General features: G+C 46.4%; 1 protein-coding gene across 7 annotated transcripts in view; it reads left to right on the plus strand.

Moving 5' to 3' along the window:
- LOC114586291 (tRNA (32-2'-O)-methyltransferase regulator THADA-like) overlaps nucleotides 1-24,688 on the plus strand; it is a 58,725-nt gene that overhangs the window by 8,409 nt on the left and 25,628 nt on the right. For 5 of the 7 annotated variants that reach the window (XR_013391077.1, XM_077920850.1, XM_028709558.2 and 2 more), the window contains exons 5-17: nucleotides 1,305-1,453; nucleotides 3,498-3,620; nucleotides 7,605-7,776; nucleotides 9,743-9,885; nucleotides 11,916-11,991; nucleotides 13,121-13,257; nucleotides 14,854-15,051; nucleotides 17,322-18,030; nucleotides 18,190-18,342; nucleotides 19,892-20,001; nucleotides 20,788-20,948; nucleotides 22,362-22,528; nucleotides 23,476-23,661. Coding sequence is in view for 6 of the 7 variants with exons in the window: in XM_077920850.1 (XP_077776976.1) it covers nucleotides 1,305-1,453; nucleotides 3,498-3,620; nucleotides 7,605-7,776; nucleotides 9,743-9,885; nucleotides 11,916-11,991; nucleotides 13,121-13,257; nucleotides 14,854-15,051; nucleotides 17,322-18,030; nucleotides 18,190-18,342; nucleotides 19,892-20,001; nucleotides 20,788-20,948; nucleotides 22,362-22,528; nucleotides 23,476-23,661 (2,484 nt within the window). In the remaining variant the exon portion in view is untranslated. The remainder of the gene's footprint in view (nucleotides 1-1,304; nucleotides 1,454-3,497; nucleotides 3,621-7,604; nucleotides 7,777-9,742; nucleotides 9,886-11,915; nucleotides 11,992-13,120; nucleotides 13,258-14,853; nucleotides 15,052-17,321; nucleotides 18,031-18,189; nucleotides 18,343-19,891; nucleotides 20,002-20,787; nucleotides 20,949-22,361; nucleotides 22,529-23,475; nucleotides 23,662-24,688) is intronic. The other 2 variants (XM_077920849.1, XM_077920848.1) reach the window with 2 other exon arrangements.

The raw sequence follows: 24,688 nt of genomic DNA on the forward strand, positions 1-24,688 counted from the left end.
TACATTAGCTCAGATTCCCCCCCCCCCCAATCCTCTCTGTAATATGGGGAGAAATATCCCTTAAACTAAACAATACCAAATTTCCAGAAGATCCTTCCGGGAGATTTCTTAGTAAGGGGAGAATAGACCTCTTTCCATTCCCTACACAAGTTATAACACAAACAAACACGAGCAACAGACTCATTTTGCTTTAGCTGCACACAGACCCATGTCCTGTTCAATCGTACCATTTATCAATGTGAGAGGCAGCACACTGAAATGAGCAAGCATAAATGCTCTCCACTACAGCAGTACCTTAGTTCTCAAACGCCTTGGTTCTCAAATGCCGAAAACCTGGAAGTCAGTGTTTCAAACATTTTTCGGAAGCCGAACGTCTGATGCAGCTGTCGGCTATTGTTTCCGGGGCACCTGCACCAATCAGAAGCTGCGCCTTGGTTTTTGAACATTTCAGAAGTCAAATGGACTTCTGGAATGGATTAATTTTTGGCACTGTCGTTTTTGCTATTTATTTTGCATTTTTGTTTTTGAGGCTTTTTCGGTTAATTTGTCTTTGTTACGGTGTGGAACCCAGTTCAGCAACTGATTGATTGATTGATTGTGTGACTGCGGAAATGGATAAAATCCCCCCATCCAAACATTGACTATCATCAGTGCAGGTACAAGAATTTTTTTAAATAAATTTTTATCATCTACAATACTGCCTTATTTATTTTATAGTACAGTACATTCATTATTGCTTTCATTTCATGGATTGATGGTCTCGTTAGAGAGTAAAATTCATGTTAAATTGCTGTTTGAGGGGTTGTTCTTAAAAGTCCGGAACGGATCAATCCATTTTGCATTGCTTTCTATGGGAAAGCGTGCCTTGGTTTTGGAACGCTTTGGTTTTGGAACGGATTAAGTTTGAGAACCAAGGTACCACTGTATCTGGAGACTCCTAGAGCAATTATAACCACAGGAAGCGGCATAATTTAGGCCAATATTTCTTAGGCAATTGTTAAGTCTTTGCCCCCAGCACACTCCTTTTTGTAGATTTCCTCTGGATTAATTTCGCCGGGTTTAATTACCACCCCATTAATTTCTGATGGTTGAGCTCCTGCTGAACTGGGGCGAGGGACTTGCACAGCTCAGCCGAGAAAGCCCAAGATCTGCCAAACCAAAACCCTTTCATCCCGGCGTATCTTGGGCATGCTTGTGCCATTAACGTCTGCATGTGTGAAATTTCTTTAATTCAGGGGGGCACATTTTAAATGGATTCTTCTAAACACCCAACCAAGCCATAGCAATGGTTCCTTATTCCGCAGTGTGCATGTTTGTCGAGGGGGGTGTGCTGGGACGATTCTACTGGAGGAGCAACCTGGTGCCTCTCCTGAGATGCATCGCTGCCACGTTTGATGTGATCTCGCAGGACCAGGTAGCCGGGAATGAGGAGTGGCATTACGTCACCGTGAAGGTAAGGAATGGGGCTTCTCCCCAGCGCTTTAAGCTGTCATCCTATATGTCAGGGTTTCTCCAGCTGCTGTTGGACTACAAATCCCATCAGCCCTGACCGCTGGTCCTGCTAGACAGGGATGATGGGAATTGTAGTCCGACAACAGCTGGAGAACCAAGTTTGCATTTCTTAGTGCAGAAAGTATTGATCTGATGAGTAGAGATCTTTCTGATTCTAATTAATTCAAGAGGGTTCTGGAGGCTTCTCTGTGTGAAAGAATCAAGCAGAATGTTCGTGATGTTTGGGTTATTCCTTCAGAGAAGCTGAGTACAGCTGGCTTAAACTGGTTCCCTTATCTCTTCTGTCAAGGTCACGCTGACTATAATAATAAGGCCAGAAGGAGCCTGGGTTTCACTTTCTCTTTCTATCTCTTTTTCCTTCTGGTATGGTGTTCTGTACATAGTATGCTTAGTGTTAAAGTTTAGACTTGTTATAAGTTATTGTAAGTTTAAGTTAAGTCTTCTGTAACTGGATTTCTTATGGACTGTGCCAATCCTGAATGTATTGGATTTGCAAACCAAGTGACACGTGACAGGGGCAGAAAAACAAAAAAATTAAAACTCGGAGAATCTGACTCATTGGGCATGGGGAACTTTTTCCAGTCAGGTTCCCCTGCAAACCTGTCCAGCCACGTTGCGAAGGAAGATCCAAGTCGATCCAGGCAGGGCTTGCTGTCGCTTTCAGCAGTGACAGCAAGCCCTGCTTGCCAATGAATATTTAGGAGCACGCTTTCAAGGCTCCCAATTCTGCCTTGGCAGTCACTTATGATGTCACGTGTTGGGTAGGTGGTGGAGGTTGAAATTGAAATATTAAAATACTTTATTGTCACTTGTACAATTTGTATACAGTGAGATTACACGAGCACCCCCCACTCAGCTCTCTTAGTCTTAATTCCCCTCGTTTACTGATGCACACCCACCAAACGCAAAAGTCAGTTGCCCTGTTGTTATCTTTTCGTTCAGCAGCCTAACAGCCCACGGATAGAAGCTATTCTTTACCCTGTTGGTGCGACTAATCCTGCTTCTATATCTTCTGCCCGAGGGCAGGAGATCAAGAAAGTGCCGGCCAGGGTGTGAATCATCCCTGAGAATTTTCCTCACTCTCCCATGGCAACGTTCTTCCACTATTTCATCCAGCAGATTCACGGGACAGCCCATAATATCTTGTGCTGTATTCACCACCCTCTGTAGGCACTTCCGATCAGATTATGTCAAACCAGCATACCACACCGTGATGCAGTATGAAAGGACACTTTCTATTGTTGACCGGTAGAAGATCAGCAGATGTTGATTGATATCATTCTTCCGCAATACTCTGAGGAGATGGAGTCTCTGTTGGGATTTCTTAACCACCTGGGTTGTATTGATTTTCCAAGTAAGGTCTTCACTGAGATAAACTCCTAGGAATTTAAAGGAAGAGATCCTCTCCACACAGCCCTCCCCGATGTACAGCGGGGCTAGTTCTCCTCTCATCCTCCGAAAGTCCAAACCATCTCCTTTGTCTTGCTGATATTAAAGTGCAGGTTGTTCCCTAGGCACCATGTAGATATTTTTTGGACCTCCCCTCTATACGCTGATTCGTCTCCATCTGTTATTAAACCCATTATGGTGGTGTCATCTGCAAACTTAATAATTGCAGTCGACGGGTCAGATGATACACAATCATACGTATACAATGAATACAGGTAGGGACTTAGCACACATCCCTGTGGTGTGCCAGTGCTGATTTTTAAGGAATTAGATGTTACATGTCCAATCCTCACTGTTTGTGTCCGATCTATCAGAAAGTCTGTTTTGGTGGGGAAACAGCTTACCATGCCAAATTAGGGCCTGGGCCTACCCCTGCTAATAAGAAACCTAGCCTGTGATCTTATGCATCCTGTTAGCTGGGTTCCAAGCCCCATTGAGCGCAGCAGGGCTGACTTCAGAGTTCAGTATTGATTGGATTGAGCAGAAGCAAACAAGCCATCCTGATACGCTTTGTGCTCTCTGTTTGTGCTCTCTAGGTGTGCCTGCAGCTTTTCAAGTGGATGCCGGAAGAGATTTTGCCCCTTGTGTGGGAAGGAACCGAGAACAGCAAAACCCTTCAAAGGATTTTGAGCTCTCTGCTGCAAAGCATTATGGGAAAGGTACCTGTTTATGAACCGGTCTGGCTTTTAGTCCTGTGCGGTCTCCTTTTTAAAAAACCGAAACCAAAATAAAACATTGTTGTTACTTGCCTTTCACACACAGGTCGCAGGGTGGGTTAAAGGTAAAGGGACCCCTGACCGTTAGGTCCACTCGTGACCAACTCTGGGGTTGCGGTGCTCATCTCGCTTTATTGGCCAAGGGAGCCGGCGTACAGCTTCCGGGTCATGTGGCCAGCATGACTAAGCCGCTTCTGGCGAACCAGAGCAGCTTATGGAAATGCCATTTACCTTCCCGCCGGAGCGGTACCTATTTATCTACTTGCACTGGCATGCTTTCGAACTGCTAGGTTGGCAGGAGCTGGGAGCGAGCAACAGGAGCGCACCCCGTCACGGGGATTTGAACCACTGACCTTCTGATCGGCAAGTCCTAGTCTCTGTGGTTTAACCCACAGCGCTACCTGCGTCCCTGGGTTACACCTGGATTACACCAGTTTAAAAACTCAGTTATTAAAAATAGTTAAACCTCAATCATGGGAACAGAGACCTGTCTTGCAAACCTAGACCTCAGTTGTCAACAGGCCAGGGTAAAGAGGTAGACCACTCATTCTGCATTGAACACCCCCCTAGTCAATCAAGGCGTGCTTTACACACACGCTTCAATAGAACCGTGTCAAATGATTCATACAATAAAATACTTAAACACTAACCCATGTACATAAATATAAATAAAATCAGGGAGCATTACAAGGCAGCATAATGCAAAGCACCAGTGAAGAAGAGAAGAGTTTGGATTTGATATCCCGCTTTATCACTACCCTAAGGAGTCTCAAAGCGGCTAACATTCCCCTTTCCCTTCCTCCCCCACAACAAACACTCTGTCAGGTGAGTGGGGCTGAGAGACTTCAGAGAAGTGTGACTGGCCCAAGGTCACCCAGCAGCTGCATGTGGAGGAGCGGAGACACGAACCTGGTTCACCAGATTATTAGTCCACCACTCTTAACCACTACACCACACTGGCTCTACAACACCACACAGTCAATACAGTGGTGCCTCGCAAGACGAACGCCTCGCAAAACGAAAAACTCGCAAGACGAAAGAGTTTTCCGTTTTTGAGTCGTTCCGCAAGACGAATTTCACTATGGGCTTGCTTCATAAGAAGAAAGCCCATAGGGAAATCTCCGGTGACCTCTTTTAAATGCTGGCGGTGGGGAGCAAAGCCTTTCGCCCCCCTCCGGCCTTCAGAAGAGGTCCAGGAAGGCCGTCGGGGGCCGAAAGGCTTTGCTCCCCACCGTCAGCATTTTAAAAGCGGTCCGGGATAGCAGGGAATTGCACTGCGCTTTCCCGCTATCCCGGACCGCTTTTAAAATGCTGGCCGTCGGGAGCAAAGACTTTCGCCCACCGCCGGCCTTCAGAAGAGGTCCTGGACCTCTTCTGAAGGCCGGCGGGGGGGGCAAAAGTCTTTGCTCCCCCCCCCCCGCCTGCCTTCCCGGGACAGCGGAGACTTCTCCGCTGTCCCGGGGCGATCTTAAAATGCTGGCGGGCGGCAGCGAAGCCTTCGCTGCCGACCCCCAGCATTTTAAAATCGCCCCGGGACAGCGGAGGCTTCGCTGCCGCCTGCCAGCATTTTAAAATCGCCCCGGGACAGTGCTGTCCCGGGGGCTTTTAAAATGAAGGCGGTCGGCAGCAAAGCCCTCCTGTCCCCGGAGCTTGTGGGGCGGGAGGTGGGGAGAAGGGCTTTTCTTCCCACCGCCAGCCTTCAGAACAGCCTTCAGAAGAGGTCGGGGGACAGACTGTCCCCGGACCTGGTCTGAAGGCGGTTTCCATAGGAACGCATTGATTGATTTTCAATGCATTCCTATGGGAAACCGTGCTTCGCAAGACGAAAAACTCGCAAGAAGAAAAAACTTGCGGAACGAATTAATTTCGTCTTGCGAGGCACCACTGTACAACACTACCTGCATGGTGCAGTGGTTAGAGTGTTAGATTAAGATCTGGGGGACCAGGGTTCAAATCCCCACTTGGCCATCAAGAAGGTCACTGGGTGACCTTGGGGCCAGTCACAGCCTTTTAACCTACCTCACAGGGTTGTTGTGGGGGGTCAAACAAGGAGGGAGAGAATTATGTACACTGCTGTGAGCACCGTGGACGGAAAGGTGAGATATAAATGCGGTAAATGCATACTTAGGTCCATTAATTGCATTGGGTCTACTCTGAGTGGGATTTAGTTGGCTACAACCCCTTTATCTCTGCATCAAGTGCAGGATTAGGGAGCATTTAAAAATCCCCTCCCTCAAGTCTGCAATTCTAAAAGTTGTTTGGCTATATCTGTAAAAGAAGGAGTAGACAAGAAATTCTCGTTTTATACACAGTGGTACCTTGGTTTTCAAACGTAATCCATTTTGGAAGACCATTTGGCTTCCGAAATGTTTGAAAATCAAGGTGCAAAGGCAGAATTTCAATTTCAATAGAGAAAATTGAAAAACACGCAGTAGAAGCCGTTTGACTTTTGAGGCGCATTCGAAAACCTAAGCATTTACTTCTGGGTTTTCAGCGTTCGAAAACCAAAACGTTAGGCTTCTGTGACGCTCGAAAACTGAGGTACCACTGTATATAATTTTTATTAAATTTTCTGTTTTACAATTTAGAGTATTCATTTAAACAACCTTAAAATATCAGTGACTTCCCTTTTTTTCTTTCCATGATTCATTTTGCATAGCATAAATCCCTGTGTATTTTACATAAACTAAATCATTCAGTATTCCATTATCACATCCATCAAAACTTATTTACATTGTTGAATTTATCTTACTGCTGCCAGCATTTTCAATGGTTATTCTGTGAACCACCCAGAGACCCCTGGGTATAGGGCAGTATATAAATTCAATAAATAAATAAACTAAAAAAACCCTCCCATATAGTCAATAAACATTTCCCAATCTTCTTTAAACGTATGTTCTTCTTGTTCTCTTATTCTATATGTTCGGTCCACAAGCTGTGAATATTCCATCAGTTTAAGTTGCCATTCTTTTTTGGTTGGGGCCTCGCTCATTTTCCATTTTTGGCTTAACAAAACATGGGCCTCAGTAATAGTATGTATAGTATATATAAAACTTTTTTTGACACCTGGGAATTTCCGTCTGAATTATCCCCAGTGAAAAGGGCTCTGTTGTTTTTCGGGGAGGAAGTGCTTTTAAACATTTTTTTCAATTCATTATAAATTATTTCCCAATGCTCTTTTGCACTTTTGCAAGTCCACCACATATGAAAGAACCTCAGCACTTATCTGATTCAGTCTTATACATCTGAGCAAGCCTACTTGGCGTTAAATACCATCTACAAATCATTTTCAAGTAGTTCTCCTTCAAGGAATAACATGCTGTAAACTTCAGATTGCTCTTCCAAAGTTTTCCCCAAAAATTAAAATCTATATTATGTCCTATATCTATTGCCCAGTGTGTCATAGAGCCTTTGACAAGCTTGTCTTTTGTTTCCCAGTCTAATAACAGCATCGTACATTTTAGATATTGGGACGCGGGTGGCGCTGTGGGTTAAACCACAGAGCCTAGGACATGCCGATCAGAAGGTCGGCGGTTCGAATCCCCACGACAGGGTGAGCTCCCGTTGCCTGGTCCTTGCTCCTGCCAACCTAGCAGTTCGAAAGCACATCAAAGTGCATGTAGATCAATAGGTGCCACTCCGGCGGGAAGGTAAACGGCGTTTCCGTGCGCTGCTCTAGTTCGCCAGAAGCGGCTTAGTCCTGCTGGCCACATGACCCGGAAGCTGTACACTGGCTCCCTCGGTCAAAAAAGCGAGATGAGCGCTGCAACCCCAGAGTCGGTCACAACTGGACCTAATGGTCAGGGGTACCTTTACCTTTACATTTTAGATAAAAAAGTTTTTCTTTATTTTGTATAAGATCTTTTCCAAATTGTGAGCTTTGGTCCGAGAAACCATTCTTGTTCACGGGGCTTACCTTCGCCATAGGAAACCTGCAAGGACACTCGGCTGCTGGCTGCTACTGCTGTGAGCATGCTGGTTAACACAGCGCCAGAGCCCCAGAGAGGAGCCATGGCCGTCCTGGGTCTCTATCAACTTCTGGACCTCAGCGGTTGCTCCATTGCGCAGAGACAAGATGCTAAAGCAGCCAGCCACCCAGGTGCGTTCAAACAATGCTTTCCTTGCTGCAGAAATCACTGTAGTTCGACTTTTGCGCCTGCGAGCTTGTCTCGATGTGTTTGACTGCAAATGAATCTCCCAAGTGTCCTGTGTCTGTAAATAAAATGTGTTTAGCGCTCGTTTCTGCATTTGCTTCCAGAAAAGAAGAAATGTTTGCAATAAATGCAGAAAGGAGCAGTAAACTTGTGTCATATTCCACTAAGTGTCAGGGACCGGGCAGAGGAGGAGGAATGGCGGTTACCACCTCCGCATCCTGACCCTTCCTGGGAGTGGGAAGAGGAAGACGGTACAGTGGTACCTTGGGTTACAGATGCTTCAGGTTACAGACTGCACTAACCCAGAAATAGTATCTCAGGTTAAGAACTTTGCTTCAGGATGAGAACAGAAATTGCGGCGGCAGCGGGAGGCCCCATTAGCTAAAGTGGTGCTTCAGGTTAAGAACAGTTTCAGGTTATTAAGGTTTATGTAAAAATGGACTGTTAATAGATGGGAACTTGAAGTAATAATATACTAAGATTAAGGATTAAGATAAGAACAAAAAGGGAAAGGATTTGCTGAATTAATTAACTGATTTGGGATGCAAAAAAGGGAGGTGTGAGGAGGTCCGGGAAATAAGTGAATGAAAGACAACATATGGAAATACTGATTTGTTTTTAATTGTTATTCTATTTTTTCTGTTTTTTGTATTTTATTTTCTCTTTTTCTCTTTTTGTTTTTTCTTGCATTATTGTAATTTTGTTTGAAACTTTAATAAATATTATTTTTATTAAAAAAAAAGAACAGTTTCAGGTTAAGAACGGACCACCAGAATGAATTAAGTTCTTAACCTGAAGCACCACTGTATAGATTTACAACAGGGGTTTGAGGGAGGTCACAGCTGAGAGGAAGATGAGGGGAAAAGCTGGGAAATCATGGGAGAGTCGGAACAACACCCGGCTGACACGTCACTAGAAAACATTCCAGACTCTTCATCTCCCATAACCCGGCGAGCCTTAAAAGTAGGAGAGCAAAGAGCTCAAAGACAGAGGGCAGGTAGCAGCACCCACGGAAGTGATGACGAATGAGGAAGTGGGAGAGACATGGGTGGAGATTCACTCAGGACAATGCCATTATCCAAGAGGCTGAGTTCTATATCCTCTCTCTGTAATGTTGAAATATAAAAGGATGGTAAGAAACTTTCCCTTGTCTTAATCCTTTTCCTGGGAAACCAGCCGGGAGCCGCTGACAGCATCCTGACACTCTGTTTCCGGAAGTGCCTTTCACATCGGTTAGTTAGAGGGATGTCAGGGGAACAGAACAGCCTGCCTTGTGAATGTAGCCTTGGTCAAATCACCTTGTTAATGGCGCAAGAACCCAGCACAGCTAATGCTGGGGAGAGAGACTTTGTGCTGGACACCAGGCAATGGCTTTTTCCACCTTCCTTGCCCCAGCCCTAGAAGCCTTTGCCAGACCATGACTTTAGAGACAGCAGAAGCAGTTGGGAAGAAAAGAGTTAAGGGATATTTTTTAAAAACAATAATAATTTTATATTATTTTGCTTCTCAGCTGTATTGTGTTATTTCATGCACTGCAACTTGCTGTTATTTTTTATTGATTATAGTTTAGAAAGTAGCGTAATTGTTAAGAGTGTGTTTCTGTTTTAATTTTCTGATATTTGATTTTATTGTGTACCATTATATTCTCGTGGATTATTGAATATTACTCTATTTGATATAAGTTGTTTATTTTAAAGTTATGCTTTTTATTACGACGTTTTTGTCGTGGGTCAGATCGTTCTGAGGTGCGTGACCTTTCTCGGTTCCTTCAGCTTGTAAAACGCCTTGTGTATACAGAAGGGCGGTGTGCAAATTAAAAGTGGAACGAGATGGAAATGCCGCTCTGTGAATCTGAGCTGACATGAAAACAGATTCCTTTGACTGACTGGAGAAATTTCTTTCTGTGACCAGGAGAAAGCTGCTTTGGCACGCTCCGTGTGCCCCGACCTCCTTGGAGCCCGGATGGACTGGAGAGGGTGGTACTCACCCGAGGCTTGTTAGCCTGTTGCAAGAAGGAGATCCTGAGCTGCCGACTGAATGATACCACGCAAGAGGTAGGCTTGAGGAAAGAACTTCTGCTCTTCCATAAACCCAGTGGCAAAATTTGGTAAGCGTCAGGCGCTCAGGGCAAGGGTGGTCCGTCTTGGGAGAGTTAAGGCCAGCAAGCTCTGCAGTGGCAAAGAAGAGTCTAGGGCAGGGAGGCCAGCGTTTGATTCCCCACTCGGCCATGAAGCTCACAGTGTGGTGGATAAGTCACTGTGTCTTTCTTTTTAGGGACGTAGGTGGCACTGTGGGTTAAACCACAGAGCCTAGGACTTGCCGATCAGAAGGTTGGCGGTTCGAATCCCCGCGACGGGGTGAGCTCCCATTGCTCGGTCCCTGCTCCTGCCAACCTAGCAGTTCGAAAGCACGTCAAAGTGCAAGTAGATAAATAGGTACCGCTCTGGCGGGAAGGTAAATGGTGTTTCCGTGCGCTGCTCTGGTTCGCCAGAAGCGGCTTAGTCATGCTGGCCACATGACCCAGAAGCTGTACGCCGGCTCCCTTGGCCAATAAAGCGAGATGAGCACCGCAACCCCAGAGTCGGCCACGACTGGACCTAATGGTCAGGGGTCCCTTTACCTTTCTTTTTTATATAATAATTTTTATTAATTTTCAATTACCACCCAATAATAGCCTCATTATAACAATACCAAATTATAATACAATTACTAATACCAATCATTCAAATACCAAATTGTATAATTTAGGTGGCCTATTGCATGCTAGAATTGATGGTTTGATGATTTTCTTTCATTTCTGCGTTCCAAAATCTTACTAATTTCAATTACATTCAATGTAAAATAATGATCCCTTATACAACAAATGCAATATTAATAACATCTATTTGTGTTGACACATTAAATTTCTAAAAACTACAAGTGAGGCACTCAAACTATATCCTTGTTCTTCCTGTGTGTGGCAGTTATTCTGTGTGTGGTGTTTCTTCCTGTCCTTGTAAAATATTATGTTTATCTTTTCCTGGTTGTTGCTGTTCTCCTTCATGCCTTGGGCGGAGCTGATATCCCATTGCTGTTTCAGAAATTTCTCCATTGCTCCGTCCCGTGCTTCGTTGTTTTGCAACTTTAACAACAGCTGCAAAAATCACTCTGTCCATAAAGAACCTGTTTTCACCATTTTCCCTCTCAGCCTGGGAAGAAGAGTGCTCTGTCACTGCCTCTTAGCCTAGCCTACCTCTCAGGGTTCTTGTGAGGATGAGAGGGAGAACTGTGTGGATGCCACTTTGCAGGAACGGTGTGGGGTGTAAATGTAACAATACAGTGGTACCTCGGGTTGCATACGCTTCAGGTTACATACGCTTCAGGCTACAGACTCCGCTAACCCAGAAATAGTGCTTCAGGTTAAGAACTTTGCTTCAGGATGAGAACAGAAATCGTGCTCCGGCGGCGCGGCAGCAGCAGGAGGCCCCATTAGCTAAAGTGGTGCTTCAGGTTAAGAACAGTTTCAGGTTAAGAACGGACCTCCGGAACATATTAAGTACTTAACCTGAGGTACCACTGTAATTAAGATTTTTTAAAAAAACAACTGTCTTGTTATTAAAATGCCCTGTGTTTTTTCTCATTTCGAGGCTTTTTTCTGCCTCCTTCCCTGAAAGACATGCATGATTTTTGTTGGCTTTTCTTAATCCTGGGCCTGAAAAAATATACAGTGGTACCTCGGGTTACATACGCTTCAGGTTACATACGCTTCAGGTTACAGACTTCACTAACCCAGAAATAGTACCTCAGGTTAAGAACTTTGCTTCAGGATGAGAACACAAATCGTGCAGCGGCGGCAGCGGGAGGCCCCATTAGCTAAAGTGGTGCTTCAGGTTAAGAACAGTTTCAGGTTAAGAACGGACCTCCGGAACGAATTTAGTACTTAACCTGAGGTACCACTGTACTGTGGTTGCTTCCTCCCTCCCCACACACCATTTTCCCTCTATAGAATCGTAGGAGTGTAGAGTTGGGTAGGGACCCATCTCATCCAACCACCTGCAGTGCAGTAAATGCAGCTAAATCACAGCCCTAATACCATCTTCCGCAGGCTTGTCTGTTGCTGGATGTCCTGTTCCCAGCTGTTTCGGTCCTGATGGAGGAGCCGGATTACTACTGCTTCCAAGGTAGGTGGAGTCATCCATCCAATTCAGATGTTGTTGTTGTTGTTTAGTCGTTTAGTTGTGTCCGACTCTTTGTGACCCCATGGACCAGAGCACGCCAGGCACTCCAGTCTTCCACTGCCTCCCACAGTTTGGTCAAACTCATGCTGATAGCTTCAAGAACACTGTCCAACCATCTGGTCCTCTGTCGTCCCCTTCTCCTTGTGCCCTCCATCTTTCCCAACATCAGGGTCTTTTCCAGGGAGTCTTCTCTTTTCATGAGGTGGCCAAAGTATTGGAGCCTCAGCTTCACGATCTGTCCTTCCAGTGAGCACTCAGGGCTGATTTCCTTAAGAATGGAGAGGTTTGATCTTGCAGTCCATGGGACTCTCAAGAGTCTCCTCCTGCACCATAATTCAAAAGCATCAATTCTTCGGCAATCAGCCTTCTTTATGGTCCAGTTCATCACATACATCACTACTGGGAAAACCATAGCTTTAACTATACGGACCTTTGTTGGCATCCAATTCAGGTGGTCGCAGCCAAAGGAGACCCAATTCTCAACCAGGAAAGAAGCATCTGAGTCTATTTATTTATTTATATATTTATTTATTTATATATTTATACACACACCGCCCATCTGGCTGGATTTCCCCAGCCACTCTGGGCGGCTCCCAACAGAATATTAAAAACACGCTAAAACATCAAACATTAAAAACTTCCCTAAACAGGGATGCCTTCAGATGTCTTCTAAAAGTCAGATACATAGTTGTTTATTTCCTTGACATCTGATGGGAGGGCGCCACCACCGAGAAGGCCCTCTGCCTGGTTCCCTGTAACCTCACTTCTCACAGTGAGGTAACCGCCAGAAAGCCCTCAGAGCTGGACCTCAATCTGTGGGCTGAGCGATGGGGGTGGAGACGCTCCTTCAGGTATACTGGGCCGAGGCCATTGGAGAACCTGTGACCCGCCAGAGTTTTCTGGACTACAACTCCCATCCTCCACTGGCTCTGCCAACTGTGGCTGATGGGAGCTGGAGTCGCAGCAACATCCAGAGAGCCACATGTTCCGCACTTTTGCATTCAAAGCATTGCGAATGCAGAACGAAGGAGTGGTAGTCATTGGTGTGATTAGCCTGGACCTCTGTTTACAGTGTTTTCTCTATGGCTTCGACGTGTCCGAGAAAGTCTGGAGGAGATCTGGGAAAGGAAGAGGAGCCGGGTGCTGGCAGACCAGTCTACACCTCTCGAGAGACTGACCCAGTTCCTCTGGAACAATGCAGAGAGCCCGGTAATGGTACCTTTTTCATTTCACCTGGACCTTCTTGTATCTTGTCAAAGCTGCACTTGCAGAGGAGGCTTAACGTTAATTTTTAAGAAAACCAAATGCCTATATTTAACAAAAACAACCTTGTGCAACAGCAAGAGCTAAGCAGACCAAAAATCAAGGGTACCACTTAGATCAGAGGGTATTCAATGAGGGGCCATCCAGATGTTGTTGGACTGTAGCAGGGTGGATTTGGTTTAAATCAAATAGATTTAAATCACTATTTAAATCATGATTTAAATCACGAGTCAGTAAGACTTGATTTAAATCATTTTCCCCCAGAAAGACTCATTCTTGCTGGTATAGTTTAATATTTACAACCAGATAAAGGTTTCATTTTTGGAATAATAAATTTTCAGAATAGTTTTTACAGTTATATCAAAACTACTGATTTGGTTATACCATTAGAAATACATAGATAATTATGAAATTATTGTGAGGTTTAATAAGTTAACTGTTTATATTTGGACAACTTTTCTGCTGTACTTTAATGGAAGGAGAAAAATAATCACGTCCTTAATAAGAATTTGAACACTTAATGTAACTAGAATAATAACATTACAGCATATGTATCCATGTTTGTTAACTGATGTTGTTAAACATTTTTTTAAAAAAAACAAACAAACCTCAGACTGAGTTTTAGCACACATGAAAAACTTAAAACAAATCCTTCTTTCCTGATTGTAATGGGAATTGGTGTTGCTTGTGTGTAAACCACCAACTGCTCCAAGCTGCTTGGGGTGGTTGCGCCTTTCCCTGGCTGAGCAGCCCTTGGGCGCGGCTGCTTCAGTCGCTGGCAGCATCCATCAGTGGGCATTTTCTAAACTTCTTCCAACATAAAAATTCCTTGACGCCCAGTCTCCGCCTAGATTCTCTGCGCGGAAGCCTTCTGCGCAGAGTGGGCGTGCCAAGCAGGGGTCCGGTGTTCTCCCCGCTGATCTCACTGGAAGAGTCTCGGAGCCTTCCCTCCGAAGTGCTCTCAGCCTCTCCTTTCTTCCTGGTGTCCCCTTGATTGCCTTCCCCAGCGGAAGCTCTCTCTCTCCTTGCTAGACCCCTCCCCTGCATCATTGGGGCGACCTCCCTCTCCTCTGGTCTCTGATGGCAGTTCCCTGACACTGATGAATAGCCTTTGGACTATAATGTAACTTAAATAGAAAACACTAGAATGATTTTTCCTCCGAAAGCATTTTATTTTAAAAATCCAATTTAATTTTTTAAAAATCTGATAAAAAACTTATTTAAATTTTAAAAATCTGATTTAAAATTTAAAAAATCTAAGTTAAAAAAAAAATCCAATTTTTAATTTTTTAAATAAAAAAAAAATCATTGATTTTTATCCACCCTGGACTGCAGCAGGGGATAGCTCAGTCAATAGAGCACAAGACTCTTAATCTCAGACTGTTAGAAAGTTGTGGGTTTGTGCCCCACGTTGGGCAGAAAGATTCCTGCATTGCAGGGGGTTGGACTAGATGACCCTTGTGGTCCCTTCCAACCCTACGATTCTATGATTCGTACATAATAATGTTACTTTCCCACCCCTCCTCTGCCCACACTGTTCAGGTGGAACGGGTGTCTGATTTCATCCACAGCTCCTTCCAGCTCCTCCTGGAGATCTACAGCTTAGAGTGTGACCGCTTTGAGGACCTGGAGAGACCCCTCTATGGTCAGTTCCTCCAGAGAGTCATTCTGATGCCCTGGCAGGCCAGAGCCCGGTATTTTCCTCTCATTTCGGTTCTGCCCTACCTGGGTCCTGAAAAGGTAAGGGGGGGACGACGTTGGTGTGTGAGTGCGGAGCTCAGCCCATAATACTCTGAAAACAGAAAGGGTCAGGTAGCTGGAGATGGAAATTACCTTCTTTGTTAATTTCTTAAAAACAAAACCCACCAAAACCTTTCTCTTCTTTTAACTGCTTTCGTACGTGCCATAATACGAACCGATTTCACCTGTGTGTTTCTATGCACCAGTGCTGTAACAGATTGTACGGTCATATCTTGGTTTTCAAATGCCTTGGGAGTCTTAACATTTCGGCTCCCGAACGATCAAAATCCAGAAGTTTTGGAAGTCGAACGGACAGATTCCTTTTGACTTCCGAGGTACCACTGTATTGTTACAACTGTGTTTGCCAAACTTGGGTCCTCCAGCTCTTTTTCGACCACAACTCCCATCACCCCTAGCTGGCAGGACCCGTGGTCAGGAACGATGAGAATTGTAGTTCAGAAACAGCTGGAGACCCAAGTTTGGGAAATATTTGAGTTACCGGTAAATCAATAACCACTTTCAGTGTTTACAGATCCCATTGACTTTAGCAGTGGGGCGTAGCTCAGTGGTAGAACACCTGCTTTGCATGCAGAAGGCCCCAGCATCTCAGGTAGACCTGGGAGAGAATCCGTGCCTGAAACCCTGTATTGTAAACAAAAACTGCCCTTTTCCCTTATGGGGTATCCAAGAGCCCATATAGAGTCCTTACATAGGTTCCCTATTGGTAGGAGAGAATAACAGAGGCCAACCAGAGAATATTGAGAAGCAAAGCAGCTAGTAAGCTTGATCTTTATTGATCTGTTGCAACAGGGTGCTCCCCTCACCCGCAGGAGAGAGGAGGGACCTCAAAAAATGGTGTGCAAGGCCTAATAAAGACTTTTGAAATTGCCATCCTGTAGATCAAGACCACCCCCAGAAACATCATACATACATCACAGAAGGGGTGTAACCTAAGACCACCCCTCAGATACATCATACCTACATCACAAAAAAGGCGGTCTTAAAACAGAAATTTGAATGTTTTTCTCCTGTCCTTGTTTATCTCCTTTCTGGCAGGTTACTTGAGTGGATTGCCTGGGGAGCCTGGCCAGTCTTTTGTTGTGATAAATACTTAGTTCCTGGACCAGGTCACAGGCTCACACCCTATTCAAACACAGACATACTCTTAAGACAGGATTTGTGAAGGAAAAGACAATGGGGAGGGTCCTCCATTTTGACCTTGCAGAGAAAAGATTTGGTCAGTTTAGGAATCAAAATGGTTCCAGGTTGGCCTTCCTGTGCTGATCTATGTATGTGCTTGGTTCGTACACTTATGAACAATACCATATATCTAAGACCATAAAATTCCTATCACACCTGGAGAGCTGCTGCCAGTCAGTGCAGTCGATACTAAGCCAGATGGACCAGGGATCTGACAGGATAAGGCAGCTTCTCCTGTTTCTGCTTAATTCAGCCCTTTCTTGTGAATCATGAGGAATAGAATCTCACTCTCTTTTGAAGCGTTCCCAAAGTAAAGGAAGGATTGAACTCTGATTAATAAGAATACACACAGAGGCTTGAACCAGCAAGACTCTGGGAAGGGTGCATCTAATAATCTCTGGCTCTACCCCTCGGCCCAGGTCATTTTATTCACAAAAGAACTTTTTACAGAGCGTTCGTAAGAACCAATCCGATTTCTTCTGAGCATTTCAACAGACCCCACGTGTGGACAAAGTTAAACTACCAAAACTAATTAAGCACACATATTTCTGGGGTAAACAAAACAGAACTACAAAGGAGTACATTGGGCAACCCCTGAGGTCATAAACAAGCAATATACATGATAAGAAGGATGGCCAGGGAGACAGTGATCATTATCACCTTCAGGTGAGATCTGTTTCCTGGCCCTAAGATTAACATCCTAAGATTAACATATCAGAAAAGCTACATCAAAGAAACTGCCCACTGTCTTTTATGACCCAGGATGCCTGCCTGGCAAAGACTGGCCATGTACGTGACTGGTCAAGAAAGAGAAATGGAACAGGGATGCGGAGGTGTGGATTGATCAAGAATCATATCAAAATAGTTCAAACCCAGTCAACCCAATGCTTTCATTGCTGACACTGATGGCTTACTCTATATTTGTTATAATTCCTCATAGCAATCCCACCTGATCACTACATCTTTTTTTGCCAGCTTCCTGCGTTTCGTGCAGTTTGGTGACCTTGTGTTTGTGTAAAGACCCCTGACATCCTGCCATCTCCTGAATCTTCCTTTTCCGTTCTGCTCAGGTTCTGGATGCATACAGAGATCTCCCGCAGCACCTCTTGAACTGCCTGTCAACCAACCACTTGTGCCCTGCCGCCTCCGATTTGTACAAAACCATCCTCCAGCTGCAGCGCAAAGTTTGGGCCGAGAGGCGGGAGCAGGTCCCAGAGGAAGAGCTGGCTCAGGATTGGGGCCGCTGCTGGCTTGCGGTCCTCTCCAGCGCCTTGACCTCTCCCTCCCCTTCCCTCCAGAGCAACGCCTCCACCTACCTCCTGGGCTGGACCTTGCGAGTTTTCCCAGCCTCTTACTCTTTGTTGGACGAGAGTTTTAAGAGCAGGGAGCCCTCTACGTTGCGGGCCTGGGTCGCCTTGCTGAATGCCCAGAGGACCATCTCAGGGGCCTTCCCCTCCAATGCGGAGACCCTCCAAAAGCTCCCCTCCTGCCTCTTCTCCATGGAGGACAACGTCCGCTTGGCGGCGCTGAGCCTCCTCTGCTCCGCCCCCAGGACCAACCAGGCCTTGTCCGAGATGGAGGCCCGGCTCCTGAAGGAAGCTTTGCCGCTGAGCTTGAACTGCGATTCCTCGTCTTTCCGGCAGTTCCTCCAAACCATGGTTAAGAAGGCCCTGGTCAGGCTGAGGGACAGCTCTCTTGCCCTGCTACGGAAGCAGGAATCGGACAAGAAGGAACGCTGTGGCGGGAAGGATCCGGAAACGGCTTTGGGGCAAGCCGTGGGTGAGTTGACCCATCCTCCACACACCTATTGTGTGAGAACAGGATGCCAGACCAAATGGGCCTCCTGCTGTTCTCATGTTTTTAAATACAGGCAACTCCCAACTTGCGTGCGATTGGTGCTGTGAAATCTGTAAATAATTCAGTTCCAACCCCCCATAGATTTCGTCGAGTGGCTGCTGCAGCTGTGCATCTCCTCCCTGACGTCGGGCTCCAACTTCCAGAGGAGGAAAACTGCCCTTCTTCTTCTGGCGGCCATTATGGAGACCTGCACGGACACCTGGAGCCCAGAGAGAAAGAAGGGGCAGCCTCCTCGTATGTTGATGGGGAGCGTATGGGCTTGTGGACGTTTCTTGGACTCCAGTTCCTATCAGACCCAACCAGCAGGGCCAAATGGTCTGGGATGATGTGAGCTGGAGTCCAACAGCATTTGGAGGACCTCAGGTTCTTCCTCTCTATTCTATGCTCTCCTACCTGCCCTGCGAGGGATGCAGGTGGCGCTGTGGGTTAAACCACAGAGCCTAGGACTTGCCGATCAGAAGGTCGGCGGTTCGAATCCCCGCAACGGGGTGAGCTCCCGTTGCTCGGTCCCTGCTCCTGCCGATCTAGCAGTTCGAAAGCATGTCAAAGTGCAAGTAGATAAATAGGTACCACTCTGGCGGGAAGGTAAACGGCGTTTCCGTGCGCTGCTCTGGTTCGCCAGAAGCGGCTTAGTCATGCTGGCCACATGACCCGGAAGCTGTACGCCGGCTCCCTCGGCCAATAAAGCGAGATGAGCGCCGCAACCCCAGAGTCGGTCATGACTGGACCTAATGGTCAGGGGTCCCTTTACCTTTACCTGTCCTGGCATTCCATGGGACAGGGCACTAATGCCTGGCGGAAGTTTCAGGACCACGGAGAGCTCCAAGTGAGCCAGAAACCAAACTCAACCATTTTAAGCATTTGCTCCCACTCCTCTGTCCCCTTTCTGGAGAACTTACCGTATTTTTCGCTATATAACACGCACCCGACCATAACACACATGTAGTTTTCAGAGGAGGAAAATCCGTAGGTATGCCACCCGTAGGCATTTCCTCCATAACACGCACAGACATTTCCCCTTACTTTCTAGGAGGAAAATTATTCCGTGCAGATAAAGAAAAAGTACTTCCTCATGCAGTACAGTTATAACTGTGGCATCCCCTCCCAAAGGAGTCAGTGGTGGCCGCAAACTTGGATGCCTTGAAAAAAAGAATTGGGCAAATTCCTGGGATAGCTCAGTCGGTAGAACATGAGACCCCAAATCTGAGGATTGTGGGTTGGAGCCTCACGTTCGGCAAAAGATTCCTGCGTTTCAGGGGGCTGGACTAGATGACCCTTGTGGTCCCTTTCCAACTATGATTCTATGATAATTTGTGGAGGAGAAGGCTATCAGTGATCATGATGGCTGTGTTTTACCTCCACTACCAGAGGCAGTAATGCTTCTAAACCCCAAGAAAGCAACCCCAAACAGTCTAGTCTTCCACCAGTTCTTTAGAGCATGCACTTGGGGAAAATACCGTATTTTTTGCTCTATAAGACTCACTTTTTCCCTCCTAAAAAGTAAGGGGAAATGTGTGTGCGTCTTATGGAGCGAATGCAGGCTGCGCAGCTATCCCAGAAGCCAGAACAGCAAGAGGGATTGCTGCTTTCACTGCGCAGCGATCCCTCTTGCTGTTCTGGCTTCTGAGATTCAGAATATTTTTTTTCTTGTTTTCCTCCTCCAAAAACTAGGTGCGTCTTGTGGTCTGGTGTGTCTTATAGAGCGAAAAATACGGTACTTTGTTCCTGTTATAGTCCTTGAGGTTTCTCCTTTCTTTCTACCCCCACCCCCCGTACTCTGCAGGCAATATGGCTGCACTACTGAGCTGGGCAAGAAGCAAAGGCTGCTGGGACTTTTTCTCGAGAAGCAATACATTGGCACTGCTGAGCTGCTTGCAGGACAGTACGAACGAGGTACGTCGTCCACCCATCCTCCCATGACTCCTGGGCATGTTTGTCTGTGAATGGCAAGAATTTACAGGTGGGGGTGGGGGGGAGTCACCAGAGTAGCACTTGGAGGCACACTGGCACCACCAAGGTCTTGCCCCAAACACCCATACCCGCTCACTGGCCCCTTGATCATGAGGCGGTGAGAGCAGTACCTTCTCTCGCATGGAAAACACATGGAGCTGAAGGAGGAAGTTGGGAAAGTGACGCTCTGTCCTGCTTCCTCTTCCAACTCTATGTGCTTTTCAAGGCTCAGATTAGTTCTATTGGATCTGACTTTACTGATTAATGGCCAGAGGGGGTGGTCTGTGGCACTTGCTCAAAAATCCAGATGTGCCCCCCCATCCTAAAAAAAAAATGATATACGCTCAGCTTCAGAGTCTGGTGATTTTCCTTCGGCACAGTAGGGATTTTGGACCTAGCATCTTTCTTTGCGCATAGGCCAAGCCAGTGTGGTGTAGTGGTTAAGAGCGGTAGTCTCGTAATCTGGTGAACTGGGTTCGATTCCCCACTCCTCCACATGCAGCTGCTGGGTGACCTTGGGCTAGTCACACTTCTTTGAAGTCTCTCAGCCCCACTCACCTCACAGAGTGTTTGTTGTGGGGGAGGAAGGGAAAGGAGAATGTTAGCCGCTTTGAGACTCCTTAGGGTAGTGATAAAGCGGGATATCAAATCCAAACTCTTCTTCTTCTTCTGTTCTGAACATTGCCCATTGTCCTCGTTTAACTATCTCTCTCCCCTCTTCCATGGCAGATCCGTGATCTGGCATCCGAGCTGCTCGTCCGCTACTTCCCACCTGCTTTCCCAGAATCCATTGCTGTGGCTCTCTTCGAACGGGCACAGGAAGCCATGTGCAGCCCCAGAGTCCCAGAGGCGGAAGCAGGAGCGGTGCTGATGAAAACCATCCTCCAGAAGTAGAATATTTGTTCTCTGAACCATTTTATTAAATGACCATTTGAGCCTTTTACAGAATTTAACCCTGTTTGGGCTTGGAAGTTTGGGAGAGCTATGAAGGAGTTTGGCTCAGGAGGATGTGTTGGACTAGGATTGGGCGATGTATCAATAATATTATCCCAAACTGAAATCCATATCGTGATACCGGTTTCGTAATTTTTGACCTGGCAACATATCTTGAATCATGATATGTGTGTGTGTGCGTGCGCACGCTATGCAAAAATCACAATGTGGGGGAAACCATGGAGCTAGCTGATTCCTGAGAGCCAGTGTGGTGTAGTGGTTAAGAGCGGTAGTCTCGTAATCTGGGGAACCGGCTTCGCGTCTCCGCTCCTCCACATGCAGCTGCTGGGTGACCTTGGGCTAGTCACACTTCTCTGAAGTCTCTCAGCCCCACTCACCCCACAGAGTGTTTGTTGTGGGGGAGGAAGGGAAAGGAGAATGTTAGCCGCTTTGAGACTCCTTCGGGTAGTGATAAAGCGGGATATCAAATCCAAACTCTCTTCTTCTTTTCTGTTAACTCTGCCGACTCTGCTCTCCCCTGCCTCATGCAGGGGGGCAGCGAATCACAAGAGCAGGCGCTGGCAAAAATCACAACGCAGGAAAAACCATTGAGACAGCCAGTGCATCGCTCCATAGCTCCATCCTTATTTCAGACATTGTGATATATTGGTATATCACGATGTTTAGCATGCAGTGTTCAAAACCAGATACCACCCAGCCCTAGTGAAGGCCAGAGAGGCCTGGAAGTTTGTTTCCCAATCTATGGCTGCCCCATCCTGGTTTGGAGTTATGCTTTTGTTTGTTACTCAGCCTCTTCTTGTCCAGAATACAGACATACCTTGGAAATCAAATGGAATCCATTCCGGAAGTCCGTTCGACTTCCGAAACGTTAGGGAACCAAGGCGCAGCTTCCGATTGGCTGTAGGAAGATCCTGCAGCCAATCGGAAGCCCTGCCGGACATTCAGCTTCCAAAAGAACATTAAAAAAACGGAACAATCGCTTCTGGTTTTCGATCATTCAGGAGCCAAAACGTTCGGCTCCCAAGGCGGTTGAAAACCAAGGTACAACTGTACAGTGGTACCTCAGGTTAAGTACTTAATTCGTTCTGGAGGTCTGTTCTTAACCTGAAACTGTTCTTAACCTGAAGCACCACTTTAGCTAATGGGGCCTCCTGCTGCTGCTGCGCCGCCAGAGCCCGATTTCTGTTCTTATCCTGAAGCAAAGTTCTTAACCTGAAGCACTATTTCTGGGTTAGCGGAGTCTGTAACCTGAAGCGTATGCGACCTGAGGTACCACTGTACTTTAGTTTTTGAAGGAACAGCTGCTCCTTTCCCTCTTCTAACTACCTTCGCTGTTTTTCCTCCACCAGAACAGACAATCTTGTGTTGAAACGAATGTTGCCGGGGGCAAAGGAAGATCCGCCTGGGACATGTCTCTACCAGGCCTTCCTCAATCATCTCCTTGGCGAGCTGCGGACACATTTCACCAGGGCTGGCCACGACTTGTTATTGGCAGCCCACACCTCACCGATACATGGTCAGCGCCTTGGGGCTTGGGGGTTTGCTTGAAGCAGGGCAGGATTGCTTGGGAACTGAGAGAGAGGGAGGGATGGGTTTGCAACAGGGCCCTCTCTGTGGTGGTTCCCTGTTTATGGAATGATCTCACCAGCGAGCTGCACTTGATCCCTCCCATTATTATCCTTTAGAAGGGATTTCTTAAAACATTCCTTTTCACCCAGGCATTGGGTGGCTGAAACATACTCAGTTTTTTGCTCAGAGTAATTTATGGACCTAAGTTATCTACGTTCATTTCAATGAGTCTACTTTGAGTAAGGCTCGTGTTGGGTGCAACCCATTGTTTCTGGCAATGTTGGAATGAGAAGTTGTCGTAATATTTGGTTTGCTTTTAAAATTAAAAAAACACCATTATTTTCATTGCTTTTTATGCGTTACTGTTACTACCAGTAATAACAATTTCCCCACTGGGCCACAAAGATCACTGAATAACCTTGGGCTAGTCATCTCTCATAGGCTACTCCTACCTCACAAGGCTGATGTGAAAATACTGTGGAAAAACTTTTGTGTACAAAATTAAAAACTTAAGGGGAAAGACCCCTATGGAGAACAGACCCCCTCCGGAACTCATGAGGGGCATGGAATATTAACTGATGGTTGTGGGGGGGCTCCTAGACCCCATTTGCACTAGACATTCAAAGCAGTGGTGTACCACGTTCACCAGTCATGGCTTCTTGCAAAGGATCCTGGGAATTGTGGCTTGTTCAGAGTGCTGAGAGTTCTTCGGAGACCCCTCCTCCCCTCACAGAACTACAATTCCCAGAGTCTCCTGGGGAAGGAGGCAGATCTGTTAAGCCACTCTTCCCAGGATTCTCTGGGGAGAAGAAGCCATGACTGTTGAAAGTGGTATAATACTGCTTCAAATGTATGTTCGGACGTTGCCTTAACCAGCATGCTTTGTCCCAGCAGGGGTGATTTCTGCTCTGAGGCAATGTCTGCTGGAGGTCCCAGAGGTGGCAACCTCAATGTTGAAACCAGAGCAGGCGGAGAGCTGGCGGCTTTTCCTTAGCAGTTTGGTGAACGCCGTGAGAGACGTCAGCAATTTGCTTTTGGGAGTGTTGCAGAGCAAGCGGCCCTCAAGCTTAGACCAGCAAGGTGAGACCAGAAAGATGCAAAACAGCTGCCAGCCCATTTGACTGTAAGCCTTTCTACGCAGGTCTTCAAAACAGTGTGCAGAGATCTTTATGTTCTCCATCCATCTGGATGGCCCACCCCCTTTTAAATCACCTGTTCCCTTCCCTTCCTTCCTTGGTGCCAGTGTGGTGTAGTGGTTAGAGCAGGGGTCGGCAAGGTTTACCGGCTATGGGCCAGATCACTCCCACGGAGATCGTCCGTGGGCCAGACTGGCGCAGCGCGACGTCAGAAATCGCGTCTGCGCATGTCCGTGATGCTGGGAATTGCTTCTGTGCATGCCCAGATGCCAAAAATTGTGCCTGGCAGAAGTGATTGGAAGTGTCTGGACATGTGCAGACGTGATTTCCAGTATCTGCGTCTGCGCAGAAGCAATTTCCGGTGCCGCTTGGCGAGTCCCCACGCAGCACACGGGGGACTCGCTGAGCAGGCAGCTTGGTTCAGGAGCTGCTTGTGGGCCGGTAAAATGGTCTTCATGGACCGCATCCAGCCCATGAGCCGCACATTGCAGACCCCTGGATTAGAGTGTTAGACTAGGACCTAAATTAAAAAATTAAAAAATTGTCCAGTAGCACCTTTGAGACCAACTAAGTTTGTTCTGGGTATAAGCTTTCATGTGCATGCACACTTCTTCAGATACACTGAAAAAGAAGTCACCAGACACTTATATTTAGTGGTAGGGTGGGGTGGGGTTTTTCTCAAAAGTGTAGCAGGAGATGGGTGATTGACTGAATGGGTATGGTAAATCTGTTGATGACTGTTAACAACTGCAATTAGTCCTACAGGAAAAAGCAAGGGATAGTATGCAGATGACCAAAAAGCTTTAGCATATGTAATGAGAAAAGAATCCAATATCTCTAATCAGACCAGGTCTCTCCATAGTTTTCAGTTTAGTAATAAGTTGTAATTCAGCAACTTCTCTTTCAAGTCTATTTCTGAAATTCTTTGTAATAAGACAGCTGCTTTGAGATCCTGTGTTGAATGTCCTGGA

Source organism: Podarcis muralis, chromosome 16 (assembly GCF_964188315.1).
Source record: "Podarcis muralis chromosome 16, rPodMur119.hap1.1, whole genome shotgun sequence".
Taxonomy (NCBI): Eukaryota; Metazoa; Chordata; class Lepidosauria; order Squamata; family Lacertidae; genus Podarcis; species Podarcis muralis.